The 20,227-nt window shown below is 38.9% G+C and overlaps 1 protein-coding gene across 2 annotated transcripts in view; it reads right to left on the bottom strand.

Moving 5' to 3' along the window:
• BORA (BORA aurora kinase A activator) overlaps positions 1-20,227 on the bottom strand; it is a 26,883-nt gene continuing 6,656 nt past the window's right edge. For both annotated transcript variants that reach the window (XM_043891702.1, XM_043891701.1), the window contains exons 5-12: positions 17,748-17,829; positions 10,799-10,864; positions 10,200-10,256; positions 9,557-9,783; positions 8,526-8,658; positions 5,679-6,286; positions 1,552-1,683; positions 1-316 (exon numbers count right to left, since the gene is read on the bottom strand). In XM_043891702.1, coding sequence (XP_043747637.1) covers positions 251-316; positions 1,552-1,683; positions 5,679-6,286; positions 8,526-8,658; positions 9,557-9,783; positions 10,200-10,256; positions 10,799-10,864; positions 17,748-17,829 — 1,371 coding nt within the window. In that variant the 3' untranslated portion in view covers positions 1-250. The remainder of the gene's footprint in view (positions 317-1,551; positions 1,684-5,678; positions 6,287-8,525; positions 8,659-9,556; positions 9,784-10,199; positions 10,257-10,798; positions 10,865-17,747; positions 17,830-20,227) is intronic.

The raw sequence follows: 20,227 nt of genomic DNA, 5'->3' as shown, positions 1-20,227 counted from the left end.
GTCAATATAAAAATATTTATTGATAAAAAATCGAACCTGTACTGAAGTAACTTGTTGAAAGTTCCAGGAGCTTTTCTGTTGTTTCTGTGTCACTGAATTAAGCCCTTGATTTTTCACATTAAGGAGGGAAAGAAAAAAGCTCAGCATATTAGTTGAAGCAGTTTTTTCCCCAATTATGATCACATTGATCCCATGCATAAAAAATATGAGGAGCTGTCCAGTGATAGTCTTTGGTTCTGAGAGAGGTATCCTAAGGACTGCTGCATTGAGGCAGGTTTGAAGTTTTCATCCAACACCTTTGCATTGAGTGATCTTGCTGTGAAAAAAGAAATACCTTATTTTCAGTTTAAACAGGACCATTCAAGGATACAACAATTATATGAACTGTCTTTAAAACCTAGATGCAAATTTCCTTATGCACTCCAGAGGGATAGTGAAGAGACATTTTGTTACAAATCAATGTTCTGTATCACAGAAGTACTTCCTGTATCTTAATGCTTGCATTTAAATGGACAACTACTATCCCCCATACCACATGACAAAATGGAGGAAAGGTAAAATAGTGTGGCCTGCATATTAAATTGGCATATAAAAATCAGATTCTCCTGATTAGTGCCTAAAGTTATAATGGAATTCTTCAAATATGAATACAGTTGTCCCTCAGTATGGACAGGGAATTGGTTCTAGGACCCCCCAAGGATACCCCAATCTGTGGATAGTCAAGTTCCTTATATGAAATGGCATATTACTGATATTCACATATGCACATCCTCTCATATATTTTAAATTATCTCTAATCTACTTATAATACCTAATACAGTATAAATACTATGTAAATAGTGGCAAATACAATATAAGTTCCATGTAAACAGCTGGCACATGGCAAATTCAAGTTTTGCTTTTGGAACTTTCTGGAGTTTTTTTCCCTTGAATATTTTTTATCTGCGGTTGGCTGCATTAATGGATGTGGAACTGACAGATATGTGGAGGGTCTCCTGTACATAGTCATAGCTGTCCTCCCTGGAGGTTCAGTGAATGCCCACGTCAACAGTGTACTTTTGTATAAATACTCAGCTTTTTAGATACATATATCTTACCTCTGAAGGCTCGGGTTTTAAGAGTCCTTACCCTTGCCTGTACTTAACTGGTGTGTAATCTCTCACTTGTACTATTTCCCTCTCTAATAATCAAAACTCTTTATGTTTAGCTTTGAGACAATATTAGGCAAAAAGGTCCACCTCCCTCCTATTTGACACCCTCTCCTCCTGTTGCCCTGTAGCTTAAAGGAACTGATTTCAGCTCTATTTCCAAAGTAGCATTACCTCCCCCACCCCGCCAACCCCAACATCTTATGCTCCCTCATAGAAGAAGAGTTAGGAAAATGAAGTGGTCTGAAGCACTTTCTCCTGCTGTTAAATGAAGACAGGATAAGGCATAAAGATGATACTGGAGTTTTAAGAAAAATGGGGGAAAGAAACAGGCTGATAATCACATTTAGTAAAATACTTATAAACTACAACCATTTCAAACTTGCTGTATTTTTTTCCATACCTTTGTATTAAAAACTCGAGATTTATTCTCGACTTCCAAGGTTTGTGCATCACTTTCTTTGCAGTAACTTTCTGCTCCAACGGTATCCATAATATTGCTTCCACAATTCTGTGTATTATAGCCACTATCCATCTGCCAGGAATGAGGAAAGAGAAAAACCACCACAGATAACACCGCAAACTAATTCACTTAACCACAAAATTTATTTTCAGAAACTTTTATGTTTAAGTAAATTTATTTTAGAATATTTATATAAAATGTTATTATAATATATAAGATATGGCTTGTATAATTAAATATAGACCATTTAAAAACATTAAAATCACTTTATATATATCATTCGCAACTGAACACTGCAAGTAATATTTAATATTGATTATATTGAATTTTAAAAGCAATATATAAACATAAAAGGTAGTTCTACATAGAACTGTTTGTTCTTCAAAGTAGTACTACAATTCCTTCTAATAAAATACATCTTGTAATTTTCTTTAAATCAGTGAACAAGGCACCAAGAACATACTTTTCTGTTACTTTGTGCTCACACCCGGTGGATGAAAATAAAAATTACAATCAACTTCTTGCAATTTATTTACTAAGCTTGTCTCTAAAGGTTTACTTGCATCTCTAAATAAAATTTACCTAAAAGGCATGCTGCCTCTAAGAGGATTCAAAACAACACACATTTTTAAAAGATGTCCTATACTCTAACCTATTGTTGAAGTAAAAAATCTTACCTTCATAATAATACCATGTATATATAATAGCTCTAGATGTTAGCTTAACTTTTCATTTTAATTAAAATTGTAGCATTCTACAACACACTGTTACAGCCCAAGAGCAAAAGAAAAAAAAGGGACTCTAGCAAACTTCAATTTTGGTACAAATAGGACAAATATTTATTTTGTGAGGGCCTAAACAAGTGCCAGGCCCCATATGGTACTCAGTGTGATATTCTCATCTTTTCCTTGTGATACCCTAGTCACTGCACAGATGAGGAGACCGAGGCTCAGGAAGGATACTTCCACGGTGTGGAATGAGGCGAGGAAGAGCTGAGGCCCCCTGCCTCTGTCCACTCACCGCACACACTGCACTTAACCTCACAGTGCTGAGCCCCCAACAACACAACCCACAAGGCAGTCATCTTAATGTAACCCCCTGATATGCCATCTATGATCAGCTAAGGGAAAGCTACATTTGCCCCCATCACCAACATCAGAATAGCCCAGAAAGTCCATTCTATCATCATCTTAAGAAAAATGTCTCCAGTTTTCAGGGATGGATGCATGTTCACTCCTGGGAGTCACATTCCATCTGAACAAAACCCTTGTGACGTAGGGAGGACGGTATGCAGGGCGTCTGCCCCACTCTCTAAGAAGGAAACAATCACAGGTGCCCAAAGGTAACGTGGTGGCTGACCCCCTCCCTCGCCCCCCGCCAGCGCCCATCTAACCACTAGTAATGTCAGCGCATACTGTGTGCCAACCAGACGACAGGTCATCTCGCCACTCCCCACAGGCCGCAGGGGAGGCAACACGGTATTTCAGGCTCTGGAAAGCCAATGTGACCGAAACAGAGAAGGAAGGGAAACCAAGCTGGAGGGTGAAGCCAAGGCCAGACCACGCAATGCTTTGCCAGCCCCGCTACAGATTTCTGAACTAATACCAAGGGCAAAACAAGCAACAATAAAAAAAAAGCTTAGAAATTCAAGATGCAGAAATAAAAACTCAATAGAAGGGTTCTTATATAAAGTTGAGCAAATTTTCCCAACATTAGAACAAAAGGGAGTTAAAAACAAAAACAGTGAAAAGATTTGTTTAGAGAATCAGCTGGACTTCTGAAAAGAACAGTGAAAATTGAAGATAATATTCAAGAAAAGATCCAAGAAGTGAAGGGCAAGAGTTTACAGATCATAAGGAACTGAGTGCCCAGTACGACTGAGGCAAAGGGACCCACACCAAAGAATCACTGAAATGTCAGGACCCTTTACTCCAGAGAGGGCTAAAGTGAGACCAGTGCAAAAAGATGAAGCATTAAAATGGTTTCAGATCTTTCACCAGCAGCACTGAAAATAGAATCAACGAAACAACACCATCAAAGTCTGAAGGGCAATTATTTCCAAATTCTCAAATGTGACAGAATAAAGATATATCAGCAGAAGTGCAGTATCTTGAAAAATGGACTTTTCCTCAGAAAGCTACTGGAAAATGTGTTCCAGTCAAGTGAGAAGCAAGCCTGGAAAGAGAAGAACGGGGCACAGAACATGGGAGAGGTCGAGGAGATTCTCAGGATGAAGGGATACTCCAGGAATACAGCTGTGTACCATGCCTGGAGGCCAACCCGTCACAATAAAGCAAGTCAAAAGGCCCTGAGAAACATGGCCATTTTTGAATATCAGGAGCTACCTCTGTGGTTGGAAGTAAAGGGTGTATGAAAATATTTTTAAACTATGAAATTTTCTGCTAAAACCCAAAAGGTAAAACTGAAACTGACTGGTAGATACCACAGACTGAAAGAATTATGTTCTAGCTTGCTAAGGAAGGAGACTTGTAAATGCAGAGAGAAGTCCTCTAAGACAGGCTGGGACATCCCTGCAGGTACTCAGGGAGACAGTGGATGGCAATTTAGCAGTAAGACAGGCTCCCAATGGGTGGTTGGACTGGATGATTAATTTGTATGTCCATGAAAAGTATTTTCTAGCGCTTCTATAAGAGTTCTGAAAGAAAGGAAGAAAAAAAGAGAGCAAAAAAGTTAACAATACTTTTAAGACTAAGTTTGACCTGATCTGCTTCTTTATTTAGGAACCAAATTTAGAAGTTGGAATATGTAAAGGTGATTCTAGTGTATTTTTCTGAGCAACAATCCTAGAAGTTAGGATAGACAATATAGGCATTAAATATGAGCAAACGAGTATATGTAATTTGGAGTCATTTAAAAATCCCTCCATGAGTTTTAAACTTTATCATGTCAAAACTGACAGCACTATAGCATTATACAGTTCTGAGGACTAGATGGATTAGTATAAAGAGGTTGGGAGAGTGTCTGGCACAGTGGAAGACTGTAAGTATTATGAATCAGTATTAACTTAAAGAACATGGACTCTAAAGCCAGACTGCCAGAATTGGAATCTTGGCTTGAGCACTTACTAGCTACAAAGGCAATTTACTGATCCTCTCTGACCCTCAGTTTCTTCATCTGTAAAATGGGGACAACAGTACAGCTATTTCATAGGATTATTGTGAAGATTAAACAAAGTAACACATGTAAAGTACTTGAAATAATGGCTGGCATATTTTAAGAGCTACTTAACTGTTAGACATTGTTACTATGAAATGGGAGGTAGAATTGCCTTTCTGACTATTTTAAAGTTCTTTCAAAACTCCCAACTCAATGAATATGGCAATTAATGAAACAAATGTCTTTCTGAAAGGAAGTTCCTAGCTGTGAACTGTATTTGTCGAATGAATCATGCCTTCCTGATATTTGATACAAAATTGGAACTATATGATTAAATGAAAAATGGTGGTTATAAATCACATTTTTTAAAAGTACAAAAAAAAAACAAACATAAAATTATTCTCAACTATGTCTTCTCCCTAAATCATATAAAAGAAAACCCAAAACTATTGTATTTTTAGAATACAAAGCTACACCACAAACTGAATTCCTTTGAAACTAGCTCCACAGGAAAGAAAGGTGAACCCTGAGAGGCTGCCAGACTCTAGCAGTTTGTAAAAACTGAGCAGCTTGATTTCTTTTCTGCTCTCTTTTCCTACTCCAAAGAATTATCAGTGAATATGATTATTAAATATGCATCACCAGGCCAAAGAAAACAACCCTCTTGATATCATCTAGTGCTGACTCAAAAAAATAATATATAATGCTGTAGGTTTCACATTTAACCTATTTCTCTCTCTTTTTTTTTTTGGCCATGACCCGGGACATGTCTGATCTTAGTTGCTGGCCAGGGATCAAACCCATGCCACCTACAGTGGAAGCCAGGAGTCTTAATCACGGGAAGGCTAGGTCCCAAACCCATCTTCTTTCTTACTATAATCTTACAAAGGAAAGGCTAGCGAACACCAAGGAAGCAAGGAAAAGGACTCCAGAACAGTCAAACACCTTACCTGAATGTTACTGCTTTCACAGGGAAGGACACTGCTTTCTGCGAGAGGTGACAAGCACATATGAGAGTTTTCAATACTGAATGCCATCCCGCTCACGGAATCCGCCGCGGGTAAATTCCCATTATGAACCGGCTCCTTAATCCAGGTGGTCTCATCCGCTATCTCGATGGGATCGACCATATCCACAGTGTTGTTCTCCTTCTCACTCTCCACGTCCTGCAGCAGTTCCAGTTCTTTCTCCGAAGCTCCGGACTGGCTCTGGGTGATGGACATGGCGGTCACCACCAAGCGCGCGCCGCGCGAACTGTCGCCGCCCAACTGCGGCAGGGGGACTCCGGCCAGGCCCGAGGCTGGGGAGGAGGCGTCTGTGGAAGGAACCGCTGCCTGGTCTTCTTCATCTTCGCCAGGAGCCTCGAGAGTGAAAGGGACCCGAATCAGGGAGGTCCGATACTGAGCACCCCCTCTGCACATCTCCAGTCTCATAGGAGACCAATTTTTTATTGGTGAGCAGCCATCGATGTAAGGACTTCTGATATATGGATTGGTAATCCCATTACAATTGGTTCCAGATGAAGCATCAGGAGAATGAAAAGCAAACTTCCTTTGTTCTAAAAGATAGGGCGGGGGAAAAAAAAAAGATGGGGAAGGAAAAATCACCTCATGAGAAATGGAAAAGCCATTACTAAATGGTCATCATCACAGTCCATGACAGCAAAACCGGATGTCTCTAACAGTGGTGGTGTTTCCTGAAGTGAAATTTTGCTGTCAAAAATAACAGCACAAACAAATGTGTATCCACAGGCAGGGTGAGGCTCTTCAAAAATAATTCCTCTGGTGTTTTCCCTTTTGTAGTTAAACAAAATATTTTATTCCCTGAAAATCATTTCCTCACAAACATATTGTTACAGCAATGCTGTTCAAATCCAAGACATAGAACAAACCAGCTGACAGCTGCAAAATAACCTGGTAAATGAAATACCTAATAATCTGTTTCTCTACCCACGCTTGCGTGCTAAGTTGGTTGAGTGCTAAGTCACTTCAGTCGTGTTGACTCTGTGCAACTCTATGGACGGTAGCCCGCCAGGCAAGAATACTGGAGTGGGCTGCCATGCCCTCCTCCAGGGGATCTTCCCAACCCAGGGACTGAACCTGTGTCTCTTATGTCTCCTGCATTGGCAGATGGGTTCTTTACCACTAGCGCCAACTGGGAAGCCCCAGGTGGGCACTGTAAGCAACATGAAAAGGCAAACAAAAGACTGCCAAACAATGTCTGCAAAAATAAAGAGCTTAACGATGGTAAACGAAATTATAAAAATGCCTTAAAAGTTAGTAGCTTTTTACAACACTTCATTAGCTTAATAAAAACAAAAGCTTAAAAAATGGGCAAAGCACATAAACAATCCTCCCAATAGTAAATGAACTCATGAAGTGTTTGGCCACACAAATAACAGAGAGTAGGGAAATTACAGCAATGAGAGGCCATTTGTTGAACAAAAGTGCTGATGTCTGAACTAACAATTCCTTCACCTTCCCAAACAAATGACCAATAAACATTTGGAAAGAGTTCCACATTGTAATAAATTAAAGATGCAGAAATTAAAGCAGTAAAAGACCTTTTTGTAATGCACCGAATCAACAAACATCATAAAGAATCAAACAATAAAAAAACATCAAAAAGAACACTGGGAAGACCAGTGTTGCTAGATGGGGGAAGAATAACTTCCTCACACACCACTGATGAAAACTTCAACTGGTGCAACTTCTCAGGAAGAAAATTTGACAAAATTCCTCGAGAGCTTAAAAACAGTCATCCCTGCTCACCAAATAATTCTACTTCTGAGATTGTAACCTAAAAAAATAAATATATACAATACAATGTATATACAAGGAAAAATTAGAAATAATCTAAATGTTTGCCAGTGATTAAAAACAAAGGTACATCCATGAAATGAAATATCATACAGTGATTCAAAATCATGGTTTCAAACAATAATAAATGACTTGGAAGACTTATGAATACTTATAATAAAATGCTTTGTGAAAACAGCAGGATATAGAACTATGTGTGTGTGTGTTCATATATGAGTGGAGATATACATACACATATACACATGTACATATATAAGGGGAAGACTAACAGAAATAGTTTTCAGTTTTCTAACTGTATTTACCATGAATAGATTTTTGTAAATTGTGAATGATTTTCAACAAGTGCTGTAATTTTTTTAAAAAGAAACTGATATAGTGTAAAGAGAAATATGTAAATCCCCTCACACTATATTCACCTAAAAACCTTATGCAAACAAATACACTTTTACAAAATATAAATATCTGATTGTATGTGCATGCCAAGTCACTTGATTGTGTCCGACTCTTTGCCACCTTATGCACTGTAGCTCGCCAGGCTCCTCGGTCCTTCAATCTTTTATGTCTCCTGCATCGGCAGATGGGTTCTTTACCACCAGGGCCACCTGAGAAGCCTGAATATCTGATTACCAAAGTCTGAATTACACAGTGGAAAGCATTCCATAACCAACTTATCTCTACAACTGCCATCTTTCTTTGCTTCTGCTTGTACGATATTTGATATAAATAGTGCTAGTCAAATTACCTGTTTCTGACATGAGAGCAAAACCTTGCTGAGAATTTCAGTCTTTGAAAGTAAACTGTTCCTTTTGTTAAAAAAACAAAACAAAACAAAAAAAACCAACCACCCAGGTTTCTAAATTTCAAAAGGGTTAGTAGTCATTTGGAGGTCTATAGTTAGAACAAGCTAAAAAAAGCCTCTGTAATAATAAACACTGATAATATAATAATTTTAATTGGGCGTTTTATTACAAGACATACCTGAGAGTGGTGTCTTTCCTATTTGAATCGCAACTGGTGAGAAAGTGGGCGAAGAAATTGGTGAAGGATTGGTGATGCTTCCCAAACTGTATCTTTTTGCACTATCCTGAATAGGGCTAGAAGAAAACTGCCCCTGTGATAAAGTTAAACAAATAAAATTATAGGGTTCTCCTCCTTAGCTCTGTTACACTAAGTGCTACTTCTCTTTATTTTCAAAACACATTTATAAGCTGAGTTGTACAATTTTGGTTAGTCATCAGAGAGCCAGATGCCACCTTTGCTTTGTGGCAAAAGGCAAGACACCAAAAGGCAGACCCATAGACACAGAAAATAAGCTTATGGTTACCAAAGGGGAAAGCAGGGAGGGATAAACAAGTTTTGGATGAACACATACACACTACTATATACAAAATAGTTAATCAACAAGGACCTACTGTATAGCACAGGGAACTATACTCGATATTTCGTAATAACCTACATGGGAAAAGAATCTGAAAAAAATGGATACATATGTATGTATAACTGAATCGCTTTGCCATACACTTGAAACTAACACAACAATGTAACTCAACTTGATAAGAAGAAAAAAGGTTAAAAAAAAGAAAGACACCAAAAGGCAAGGCATCTTGTGAGGATAGTTAAGAAGACTGTTCCAAAATTTTGAAACAGAATATACTAGACAGATAAAATATAAATACACCATATTTACACAAACCATTATACTAAGTAGCAGTTTATGAAAAAAATTAAGTTACTCCACTACTACCAATCTAGTTGTGTTATGCTGAAAATCTTCCATAATTCAGTAAATAACTTACACTGAAGTTACCTGAGACTCATTTACCTCTAAATATACAGTTGGAGAGTGACCAAAACCATTCCTATATCTAATGACAAAATGTGAACTGGGCTAACCCGCATGAGATAGAAAAGCCAACAGACAATGAATCATTCCTCTTGAGAGCAACAGGAACTTCTAGGTCCAAGATGCCTACAGCCAACCAACCAGCCACTGTTAGTCCACTTCTTACCGAACTCGGGGTCTGCACAGGGCTCCTACACTGCACAGGAGATAACTCTATTGAACAAAAAACCTCAAGTGATGCCTGGGCACCACTATGAGGACTTCTGGGAGAAGCTGGAGGTAAGGAGTCAGAGATACTTCCGTTGCCATCTAAAAAGAGCTTTCTTCTGAGGGATGAAGAACTGAGGTTTCCAGGAGACTGATCTGCAAATTCATCAGGTCTAAAATAGTCACCTACATTTAATATTAACAGAATAAAAGGCAGAGCTAGTCATTCGGAAGAGCAGTTATATTTTAGTTGTCTGATTTTTTTTTTAAAAAACAGTTTGTATTATGTTTGAATTTTTTTTTTTCAAAAAGAGGGCAAAAGTTTAACTGCATAGGTGCTGTTTGAAATCCTTTTTTGAGTGTTTCCTTATTAGTATGGGTAGTATCAGTAAGATGTGTCTGTGAATAGTTTATGTCTATAGTTAAGTTCATTATGACAAAAAGGCTAATTCAGGCCTTAGTAAAGAAAAATAAGAAATTCCAGGATGGCTTCCCCACCTCTTTAAAAAGAGGTATTGCCACAGATCCCCATTTACAAAAAAGCATTAAAACAAAATCTTTAAGTTATTAAAGGTTTAAACAAATACAAATACAATACTTACCTAATATCTTTTCTAAATTAAAATCCACAGGAAGAGACAGCAATGTCTGGCAAGCAGCTGGAAGCAAGCAGATAAATGAATACAAACACGGTTAAATCAAGGCAAGCAGTTCAGTACGGGCTTCCCAATCAACTGTCTCCCCATGATGATCCAGCCAAACTTGGTCATTTCCTTTATGCATCCCATTCCATACCATCTTCCCATAGACAGGTTCCCTTACTTTCTAACGCTGATGTAAACCCATCAATGGTAAAAGTTAACTCCTGGTTGTGCTGTTGGCACGTGAATTAAAAAAGCGGCCAGCTTAAATTTGGGGACAGATTTCCCAATATTAACAAAGTTTCAAAAGAATGCCTTCTAAAACCAAAAATCAATCTACAGGCTTTGCACCACAACATAACACACTATTGCCGTTTCTCAAACATGGCCAGATAGATCTCTTAATATTCTGTTTCTCAAGGTCAGTTTTCATAAAGCTCACTTATAAAAAGCAAACAATTTCAATTCCAGAGTAAAACGTTATCACATGAACTGAATTTAATATTAAATGTTGCATTAGTATAGAACATATTTCTTTTCCAGTTTATATTCATTCTCACCATTGCTTTTCTCAGAATGGATGGTCAGCTTTCTTCCAACTGGAGATTCATTATTTGTGTTGATACCTATAAAACATTCTAAGTGAAAAATCTTAAATTTTCTTTTCATTGACTTTAGGGTTACTTTCTCCAGAACAAAAAAATAAAGTGTGGGAGCTTTTATTTTACATTTAAAAAATAAATGCCTGCATATGTAAATATATAATTTGACAAGCTTCTGTTAAATTTATTTATTTTCCAATTTGGGGGAGTGCTACAGAAAGAACCTAGGACTGGATTGCTAGAACTGGAAAAGGTCAGTCTTCATTCCAATCCCAAAGAAAGGCAATGCCAAAGAATGCTCAAACTACCGCACAATTGCACTCATCTCACAGGCTAGTAAAGTAATGCTTAACATTCTCCAAGCCAGGCTTCAGCAATATGTGAACCGTGAACTTCCAGATGTTCAATCTGGTTTTAGAAAAAGCAGAGGAAACAGAGATAAAATTGACAACATCCGCTGGATCACTGAAAAAGCAAGAGAGTTCCAGAAAAACATCTATTTCTGCTTTATTGACTATGCCAAAGCCTTTAACTGTGTGGATCACAATAAACTGTGGAAAATTCTGGAAGAGATGGGAATAGCAGACCACCTGACCTGCCTCTTGAGAAACCTGTATGCAGGTCAGGAAGCAACAGTTAGAACTGGACATGGAACAACAGACTGGTTCCAAATAAGAAAAGGAGTACGTCAAGGCTGTATATTGTCACCCGGCTTATTTAACTTATATGCAGAGTACATCATGAGAAATGCTGGGCTGGAGGAAGCACAAGCTGGAATCAAGATTGCCTAGATACCTCAGATATGCAGATGACACCACCCTTATGGCAGAAAATGAAGAACTAAAGAGCCTCTTGATGAAAGTGAAAGAGGAGAGTGAAAAAGGTAGCTTAAAGCTCAACATTCAGAAAACTAAGATCATGGCATCTGGACCCATCACTTCATGGCAAATAGATGGGGAAACAGTGGCTGACTTTATTTTTCTGGGCTCCAAAATCACTGCAGATGGTGATTGCAGCCAAGAAATTAAAAGACGCTTACTCCTTGGAAGGAAAGTTATGACCAACCTAGACAGCATATTAAAAAGCAGAGACATTACTTTGCCAACAAAGGTCCGTCTAGTCAAGGCTATGGTTTTCCCAGTGGTCATGTATGGATATGAGAGTTGGACTATAAAGAAAGCTGAGCACTGAAGAATTGATGCTTTTGAACTGTGATGTTGGAGAAGACTCTTGAGAGTCCCTTGGACTGCAAGGTGATCCAACCAGTTCATCCTAAGGGAGATCAGTCCTGGGTGTTCACTGGAAGGACTGATGTTGAAGCTGAAACTCCAATACTTTGACCACCTGATGAGAAGAGCTGACTCATTTGAAAAGACCCTGATGCTGGGAGGGATTGGGGGCAGGAGGAGAAGGGGACGACAGAGGATGAGATGGCTGGATGGCATCACCGACTTGATGAACATGGGTTTGGGTGGACTCCAGGAGTTGGTGATGGACAGGGAGGCCTGGTGTGCTGCAGTTCATGGGGTCGCAAAGAGTTGGACACAATTGAATGACTGAACTGAACTGAGGATAGGAATACTAGAGTTGTTTGCTATTTCATTCCCCAGGGGATCTTCCCAACCCAGGGATTGAACCCAGGTCTCTTGCACTGTAGGCAGATTCTTTACCATTTGAGCCACCAGGGAATCCCCACAAGGCTCAAACTCAAGGATTACCAGAGCAAGTAAGGAGGCACCAAAAGATCCTTTTTAAGGCGAGCAGGGTTGGTCTCTATATCAACCTTCAAAGGTTGGGGACACATGTTAGCTAATGTCAATGTCCTCAAGCAGATCCTCCGTGGCTAGATGCTTTTTCAAAATAGGTATGGACAGGACATTCCTGGTGAGCCAGTGGTTAAGAATCTGCCTGCCAAGGTAGGGAATACCAATTCAATTTCTGGGCCAGGATGATCCCACAAACTGTGGGGCAACCAAGCCCGTGCACAAGTACTGAACCTGTGCTCTAGAGCCTGCGAGCCACATCTACTTGAGCCTACAAGCCTCTAAGCCTAGAGCCTGTGCTTAGAGAAGCCACCGCAATGAGAAGCCCTCACTCTGCAACTAGAGAATAGCCCCTGCTCGCTGCAACCAGAGAAAGTCCACGCACAGCAACAAGACCCAGAGCTGCCATAAATAAATGTTTGTTTAAATGGGTATACATTATTGGAATTAAAATGCCAGGCCATTTTGACAGAAACTGCAATTTGATCAGCAAAACTGCACTCAGTTCTTTTCCTCCCCTCAAGACAGGAGTCAAAGATGGGTGCACATAATTTTTTTAAAAAAATATAAAGGTAATGAGTAGTATTAAGCTTCTTAAATTGAAAAATCACCAGGTAGTAAATAAATGGGTGAATGAGTGAGTGGGTGGATAATTTAAAGTCTCTCATTAAATGTCTACTATCAGAATGGGTAAAAAATAAAACAAATAAAATTCTAGATTCAAATGCCTTCTTTGCTGTAGGCAGTGTGACCTTCTATAAGGCAAATGTAATAAAGGTGCTTTGCTGCAAAAACCCTATGACATCCTTGGTCTTTAGGCTGGAGTTCAAACACCTTAAGGAGCTTCCCTGGTAGCTCAGAGGGTAAAGAAACTGCCTGCAATGTGGAAGACGCAGGTTCAATCCTTGGATTGGGAAGGTCTCCTGGAGAAGGGAATGGCTACCTACTCCAGTATTCTTGCCTAGAAAATCCCATGGACAGAGGAGGTTGGCAGGCTACCATCCACAGCTCTCAGAGAAGCGTCGGACACAAGTGACTAACACTTTCATACTTTTTCACCAAACATCTTAATAGTGTAAATAAAGCCCTTCCAAACCTAGCACTTTTCCTCCAACCAGACATTATTTGAGTAACATAAAAAACAAACAGGCTCTCTTTCTTACCTCTAGGTATTTCTAAAACTCTTTCCTGACTGTTCTTCCCAATTCCCTGACTCTGGCATTATCACAACACTGTTCAACTGTATAGCAATTGTCTCATATTTTTCCTCTAAAAGAACTCCATAACTTTAAGACCACAATCAAATGATGGATTCAATTACAACAAAATAAAAATTCCTACCCAACCAAAGACATCAAAACAAAAGTAACACATGTGATAGATGACATGTGAAATGCTTAGAACCAATGTAACTACCAATGTAACTACACGAAGTATCTTAGCAATTAAAAGGAAAAAGAAAAAGACAACTCCAATAAGAATGATTTATAAATAGGCATTTTACAAAAGGATATAAAAAAGCTGCGAGCATATGAGAAATGAAAATTAAAACAATCACTGAGAATGTCAAACAAACCACTGTTGTTGTTAAGTCATGTCTCTTCTGTTGCACCATGGACTGTAGTCTGCCAGGCTCCTCTGTCCATGCCATTTTCAGGCAAGAATCCTGGAGTGGGTTGCCATTTCCTTCTCCAGCAACCCAGGGATCAAACACGTCTCCTGGGTCTTATGCATTGGCAGGTGGATTCTTTACCACTGAGCCACCAGGGAAGCCCCAACACATTAGAATAGCACAAATCTGAAAGCCAAGTGTTGGCAGGGGTGTAGAGACACAGGAATCCTAAACACTGCAGGTAGGCACGCAGGGTGTGTGGTCATTCTGGAGAGTACTCTAGCTCTGCACAATCAAGTCAGATAAACACATTGTCTTTAGCTCAGCAATTCTCTCAGCCTGTGTATACTTTTCTAAGAAATTCTCATTTAAGTCCATAAATAAAACACAACAAGTACACTCATTGAAGCACCCTGCTACATAAATCCCACTCCAGTACTCTTGCCTGGAAAATCCCATGGATGGAGGAACCTGGTGGGCTGCAGTCCATGGGGTCGCGAAGAGTCGGACAGGACTGAGCGATTTCACTTTCACTTTTCACTTTCATGCACTGGAGAAGGAAATGGCAACCCACTGCAGTGTTCTTGCCTGGAGAATCCCAGGGGCGGCGGAGCCTGGTGGGCTGCCATCTATGGGGTCGCACAGAGTCGGACATGACTGAAGCGACTTAGCAGCACCAGCAGCAGCAGCTACATAAATATTGGTAATAGTAAAAGTTGACAGCATAAAGCCCACGTGTACAAACAAAATCATTTTCCCCCGTAACTCACAACTTCCTTTATTATTCTTTAGGTAAATAACACAGCGCTTACCATGTGCTAAGTATGCGGTCTTGGAGGTATCATCTCATTTAATCATCCCAACAACCATCATTTCACAGGTAATGAGAGTGAGGCACAGAAAAGCTAAGTAACTCACGTGAAGTCACACAGCTACTAAACTATACTGCTATACAGCATGGCTCAAACTCAGACAGTATTACTCCAGATAAAGGGTCAGCAAATGATTGCCCATGGGCCAAATCTGTCTTGTTGCCTTTTTTCGTAAATAAAGTTTTACTGGAACACATCCACACTCATTCATTATGTATCATCAGTGTTGATTTCATGGTACAGTAGAGCTGAGTGGCTGCAATAGAAACAGGATGGTCTGCAAAGCCTAGAATATTTAATAATTGGTCCTTTACAGATAGAGGTTGCCATCCTCTATTCTAAGGTCACATTTTCCGGGAGAGTTTTTTCTGTGATGATGGAGAAAGTTCTGTATCTGGGGCCAACATGGTCGCCACTAGGTGTGGCTACTGGGCACCTGAAATGTGAATGTATGACCAGGAAACCAAACTTCAAATTTTAGTTTATTCAAATTTAAATAGCTACATGTGGCTAATAGCTACTATATGTCAAGAACTATGAAGGGTCTGACAAGTTAGCATGTCAACGTTCCATGGACACTGGCTGAAGACATAAGGCTTAGGGTCAAAGACAAAGGACTTCATTATTCTCAGCACAGCAGGCAGCATGAGCTTCATGTTCACATCAGTCCTCTTTGACCATCAATCCTAAGGAAGCGATATGAAACAGCCCTGGCAGATGCAGCACACACAGAGGGTCCATGTCTCCACCAAGGAACCCTGAGCTTAGGAAATCCCATTCTTATAAGCTGCAACCCAACCTGCTCCAGAGGGAGACAGTACCACTGTTATATTAGACATCAACACAAACCTACCTTCTGCTCCAGAAGGAGGCTCTATCTCTCTTCTCCAAGGATGCTCACAATACAAACATCCTTGAAAAGATAGTTTGGAACAAAACCTGTCCGTGCCACCCTTCATGACACGTATAGAAATGAGAGACCCACAGAGAACTGAACTGTCTTCCAACACCATCCTGGACAACTCCCCTGATCAGCCACAACACTCTGTCATCATGGGCTTGATGAGCATACCAAAGAGGCTATATGTGGTATTTCTACCATCTTCCTGATTCACATCACTTTAAAACAGGATACTTTAAGTATAAAATGATGTTTAAAAATAAGATCACATAAGAAGGTTGATTCACCTGTTCGAAAATCCAACATTAAAAAATTGGGGGCAGGGAACCTAGTATCTATGAAGATGTTACCTTGGATACAGAATTTCAAAGCTGGGAGGGATGCTAACATATAACCATCTTGTTTAACCCCTTGATTTTAGAAATAAAAAACTGAGGAGAAGGCAATGGCACCCCACTCCAGTACTCTCGCCTGGAAAATCCCATGGATGGAGGAGCGTGGTGGGCTGCAGTCCATGGGGTTGCTAGGAGTGGGACACGACTGAGCGATTTCACTTTCACTTTTCACTTTCATGCATTGGAGAAGAAAATGGCAACCCACTCCAGTGTTCTTGCCTGGAGAATCCCAGGGACAGGGGAGCCTGGTGGGCTGCCATCTATGGGGTCGCACAGAGTCGGACACGACTGAAGTGACTTAGCAGCAGCAGCGGCAGCAGCAAAGGCACTGAAAAAGTTGATCAAGATCACTCCTTCCGATTTATAATACAGAAGGTCTACAACCCAGGTCTCCACTGGCTATCGCACGCCACCTTTAGTTTGTAATGAATCTGAACTGAGTACTGAAATCTGAACTAAGAAATGCTTGGCTTTAAAGCCAGGTTCTGACACCTTATTTCTGTAACCCTGGACAGGTGCTCTAACCTTTTGAAAACTAGGTTTTCTCACTTACAAAATGAGGTCAATAACAGCACCTATTTCATACAAGCTGTTCCAAGAATACTGAAAGCACTGAATACTGGGCCCATGAAAAGTGATTGACCCATCTTTCCAATACTGTTGTGTTTTGATAAAGAACAGGACAAATATTCCTTCTTATACTGTATCCTATTAATGTGTGCTATTCTGAAGAGTAGCAATTCCACTGAAATGAGGGATGTGTATATAAAAGCAGTATTTGAACACTGCTCACAACTCAGAGGACAGTGAGAGCAAATATAAGCTAACCATTTCCTGAAGGTAGAAAAACATTTGAAAGATTGTTGGCTTGACCTTCAATTTCCTTATTAACTTTGCAGATAACTGGCTGTATTACACTACCCCAGAGGTCATATAAATGCCCATTCCTCCTCTACTACTATAAGAAACCAGCAAACTAGAAAAAACAAAGCAATTTAAGGATTTCATTTAAAAAACTAACCTTCAAAATCACTGCAAAAATCATTAACAACTCAGATCTATATCCAATACTATTTCTGCATCTATGGGTCTCTATAACCAACATTATAACTTGATATTCACAATGATCATGAAGAAAAAATTAAATTCAGAAGAGAATGGCTAAAAAAAAAAAGAATTTTGTAAATTTTAGTTAAGTTTTGAATCCTTACTTTTAAATAGTTAAACCTGGCATCCCAGAAATTTAATTTTATAGCAAGCTTCTCACCAAAGCAGATAAACTGATATTTCACTATATATGTTGTTTTATATTCACTGCTTTCTATTTTTATGATTTTTATTCATACAATCTTTAATACACTCACATTTACTGGCATGATACTCTGAAAGCTGCTTCCCTTCATGATCAGTCCAAGGAGAGGGTACGATGACATCCTTAGTGAAAAACTAGAATTAAAAGTCCTTCAATTAGGCATATGAAATAGGAAAAGGTAGTTGTGCTAAATAACCATCAAACATGCTACATACTGACTTTATAGTTATATTTTAAAATTTAATACTTAAAGCCCAAGTGAGCAAAGGTGAAATAGAAGAAATTTAAAGAAAATATAAAGAGAAAGTTTAAAGCTTCAAGTCAACCACTTACATTTGAAATTTGCAAATTAAGCTACGGGTATTATTCATAAAGAAAATCTCTTTCATTTCTCCCCCAGTTTTTTTGGAGGGAAGGATGACGTTGACAAAAGGGAGGATAAAGAGGGAAGGAATAAAGGAAGACAGATGTATATGTGTAAACCAAGAGGAGGTGTGTTGGAGCTACCTTGTCTGGACTCTCAAAATTTTCAGGAATACTGCGGATCAGTTGTCAAACAAAGCCAACACTAAAATTATGTAAACTTAAATAAATTCTATTAAAAAATAAAATAAAAACTGAAATCATCGCTTGCTAATTCTTTTACTACATGTAACAATATCTATGCTCCCGAGGTTATTTACAGAGAGTCCCCTACAAACGAATGAGTTCTGTTTCAAGAGCAAGTTTGCAGGTCCAATTTGCTCATAAGTCCAACACTGTTAGCCTAGGTACCCAACTAACACAGTCATCTATGTAATACTATGTTATCATAGATTTATGATACTTTTCACACAAATAACAGAAAAAGCAAATAAGAAAACATTTTGAATCTTACAGTATAGTACCTTGGAAAGTACAATAGTACAGCTCCTGGCATACAGGAGCTGACATCAAGTGAAAAGGCAAGAAGAGTTGCTGAACGGAGGAGGGAGAGGAGGTGGGAGACGGTGGAGCTGAAGGATCCTCAGCAACAGGAGACGGAGGGCAAGCTGCGATTTCACTCATGCCTGATGTTGATGGCACGGGTTCTGGTTTGCAACTTGAAGGTTCGAAAGTAGGGGACTTACTGTATGTCTTTTTTATTTGTGTGGTAGAATGCCTGCATATAATGGTGTACCAGATACATTTCTTTTCCCATTCAGCGATGTCATCATCACTAAATTGAAACTGGCCATGGCTGAAGTATTTGTGCTATGGACAGCAGATCACTAAAACTCATACTTCCCCGCCAGTCAGAGGGCCAGGTGTTATATATTTATCAGCACACCACTGGGCGGTGTTCTCTAACAAGTGGAGAGAGCATTTGGATAAAAGCTGTATTACTGTATTAGGCTTAATTCACTTTATATCGGAATGAAAGAGGAAAGACGTTTATACAAACGCTCTAATACAGTGAGTAATACAGTATTTTGCCCTCCCATCTCTATGCTTTGAAGGTAACACACAACATTTTCTTTATACTTTGCTATACTTATGACAAAAAACTAATTTCCTAACTAAACTACCTATAAATACATAAAGAAAAGACATTAAAAAAATGAAGGTAGGGAGCAGACATACAGACAGTTCCCAGAAAAAAAAAAAGGAATAAAAAAGACCCACAAACTCATGAAGCAAAGCATAAGTTCACTCAAAATGAAAGAGATGGAAATCCAATAACAAGATAAAAATTTGAAAGTAGTAAGAATAGCATTATAAGCAGTTTGCTAACAGCCAGTATTACAGATAAGAGAATATAGGAAGTATCGTAACATGGCCAGGAGAACAAATTGGTACAATCTTTAGGGAAGGCAATATGGCAAAATATACCAAAATGGAAAACACAAACCCTCTGATTTAGCAAGTCCATAAAGATATAAGTGTGTTCATCGAAGAAAAGCACTGAACACAACCTACACATCTGTCAACAGGGGCTGGATTTGATGATGATACATTCATATAATGGAATACTATGCTATTTACTAAAAATTGCTATGTGCTGGTAATCAAAAATAAAACCTAAGCGATTAAGCAGAAAAAGAAGGAGGCAAAAGAGTATCAGAATGATGATCCTATTTATGTGCAAATATTTAAAGGACATGAGCTATTACATACACAAAATGAATCTGAGAGTACACTTAAGAAATATAGCAATTACTTTCAAGGAGTAAGACAGGGAATGAGAGGCTCTTTGTTTTCATTTTATGTGTTTTTCTTTGCAGTTTGGATTTTTCTATTTTCACCATGTGCATGTATTTACTGTATTTCACATATATAAACATGAATTTAATTTGCTATTGATAACATTAACTTCTGCTACATTAGCCATACTCTTCACTCTGAATTAATTTTCTTAAGTTTTTTCTTAAATTTCCCTTTAAAATTAAGTTGAGAATTTGAAAGAGGAAGCATATTTCCCAAAATGTTGGGAAACGGGAAAGAGTCTGAGAATATTCAACTAGGGAGGAATCAGGTGACTGGATTCGAATGAAAATGTTGAAGTTATTAGAT

The sequence above is a fragment of the Cervus elaphus genome, chromosome 30 (assembly GCF_910594005.1).
Source record: "Cervus elaphus chromosome 30, mCerEla1.1, whole genome shotgun sequence".
Classification (NCBI taxonomy): Eukaryota; Metazoa; Chordata; class Mammalia; order Artiodactyla; family Cervidae; genus Cervus; species Cervus elaphus.
This window is presented reverse-complemented; position numbering and strand designations above follow the sequence as displayed.